This window comes from Geospiza fortis, unplaced genomic scaffold, assembly GCF_000277835.1.
Source record: "Geospiza fortis unplaced genomic scaffold, GeoFor_1.0 scaffold327, whole genome shotgun sequence".
Classification (NCBI taxonomy): Eukaryota; Metazoa; Chordata; class Aves; order Passeriformes; family Thraupidae; genus Geospiza; species Geospiza fortis.
This window is the reverse complement of record NW_005054410.1, coordinates 2,308,447-2,310,380: the sequence shown is the minus strand read 5'-3', so window position 1 is coordinate 2,310,380 and position 1,934 is coordinate 2,308,447. Positions and strand designations below refer to the sequence as shown.

The 1,934-nt window shown below is 36.2% G+C and overlaps 1 protein-coding gene across 1 annotated transcript in view; it reads right to left on the bottom strand.

The window, feature by feature from the left end:
* OTOG (otogelin) overlaps positions 1-220 on the bottom strand; it is a 94,047-nt gene extending 93,827 nt beyond the window's left edge. The window contains exon 1 of the mRNA XM_014309185.2: positions 173-220. Coding sequence (XP_014164660.2) covers positions 173-220 — 48 coding nt within the window. The remainder of the gene's footprint in view (positions 1-172) is intronic.
* Between the last annotated feature and the right edge of the window lie 1,714 nt (positions 221-1,934).

Below are 1,934 nucleotides of genomic sequence, written 5' to 3'. Positions count from 1 at the left end.
ATCTTCTGATAACTTTTTTTTTTTACTATAAATTCACACTCTGGAGCTCTCTTTGGACCCTTTTCCATGTTTATTCCTCCTCTTTTTTCTTCCTTTTTTTCACTCTTTATGATTAAATTTGCTTCTTTTCATTATGCTTTTTTTTCCTTTTCTCTCCTCCTATTACTGTTACCTTTGCTGTTATTTTCCCTTTCCCATCTGCTGCTGTCTCTCTCCCCATCATTCTTCAGGTTTGCATATCTTATGACAGAAGCTTTAGAAGCTGCCCGTACCAGGTGAGAAACTGTCTCAGACAAAAAAGGGGCCTTTTCTGACTGCTTTGGGAAGTCTGTTAACAGTAAGTCATTAAAAAGATCTCTTTTCTGCCTTTGTAATTTGTCCCTGTGGATTGTGTTTCATTTCTAATGAAATGATGGAAAACTAGTGATGTTTTCACTGAGAATTCTATTCCCTCCTGTAAATGTTGAAGGAAGAATGTGCTTGAAAGAAAAAAAATGTGAGGAATAAAAGATATCCTTTAACTTTGACATAGCCTCTTCCAAATAACCCCAAACAAATTTTTAGAACTATGTGCTAGCCTCAGCCTATATCTGCTCTGAGGGCAGCAAGTGCTTGGCTTGCTTAACTTTCACTGATCCAAGTTACATTAATGGAAGTAGAGAAAGTAGATAAAAGCAACAGGGATCAGGTTACACAACACACGCTTTAATGTATTTCTTTGCCTACTAAATGAGCTGCTCACTTTGTTCATTTTCTCTTTGTGTCACAAGTAGCAAACAAGAATTGAAGCTAATTTAGAACCGATTTGGATGCAATTTGATTTCTTCCTAGGAAAGATTTCATTATCTTTCAGTCATAATTGTACCATCTTTTAATACATGGTGCATTTGAAGCAATGAAAACTTCAGAACCATTTAATAAATTTACTGGTTATCCAACTTCCAGTTCTGGAGCATGAGTTAGCTTTGTGGAATTGTTTGCTTTGTATTTACACACAGTAGAGCACAGGAATTCATGTAACAGCAGAATAACAGCCGACCAAGTTTGTCATCCTTCCTGCACTGTGTCCTTTACATGATGATTCGGAGCAGTTTTCACATCACCAAGTGAAGTCAATTTCACAATTCTTTACTACATGGAGGAGTTTCTGACTCCTGGGAAGTTTGTCTGTATTATAAAAACCAGTACTTTCTTTCAAATATCCATAACTTTGAGCTTGGATAAGATCTATTCCTGTACAGCCTTCTAGAAATGATTGATAGATAATCAATGATTGTTCTAGACTATATGTAAATTTAAAGGCTTGACATGCCTGGGTTCCAATGTGTGCTTTAAATTTTTATTGTTTCTTTCTTTCTCTTTTCAAATACAAGATAGTTTTGTTTTGCATGTGCATGGCAGGAATTCTGTATCTCTGTATTTAATTCTGTATCTGTGTGGAGAAACTAGCTTTTTGGTATTGTGTGGTACTGGAACTTCGGTTATAGTGATTTATGTATTAGTAGTTGCAATTTTAAGAGAAAATCGTTTTCTGAAAACAACTGTGTTTATTTGTATACAGGCTTAATATGCACTCCTCTCATATTCCTGACACCTGATATGAGAAATGGGTAGCATACATATGGCTTAAATGTTCCAACACAGCAAAACCATCTGAAAGGGCTAAGAGCAGTTTCTAATGAGCCAGTAAAGCTTACAAAAGTTATCACTCAGAAATAATAAAATAGAACACAGAGGGGGTTTATGGTAGTATGGATTTTTTTTTAATCATGCTTTTATATGTATTCATACACGTTTCTACTCGGTTGGAAGGAGGAGAGGTAAGTTATCTGTCCTTAAGTATACCCTGCTCTCTCCGGAGTTACGTGGTTAAAGGTGATTCTGCATGGAGACCAAGAGACTTGGGTGAGCACGTGTCCTCCACTCACTACCCT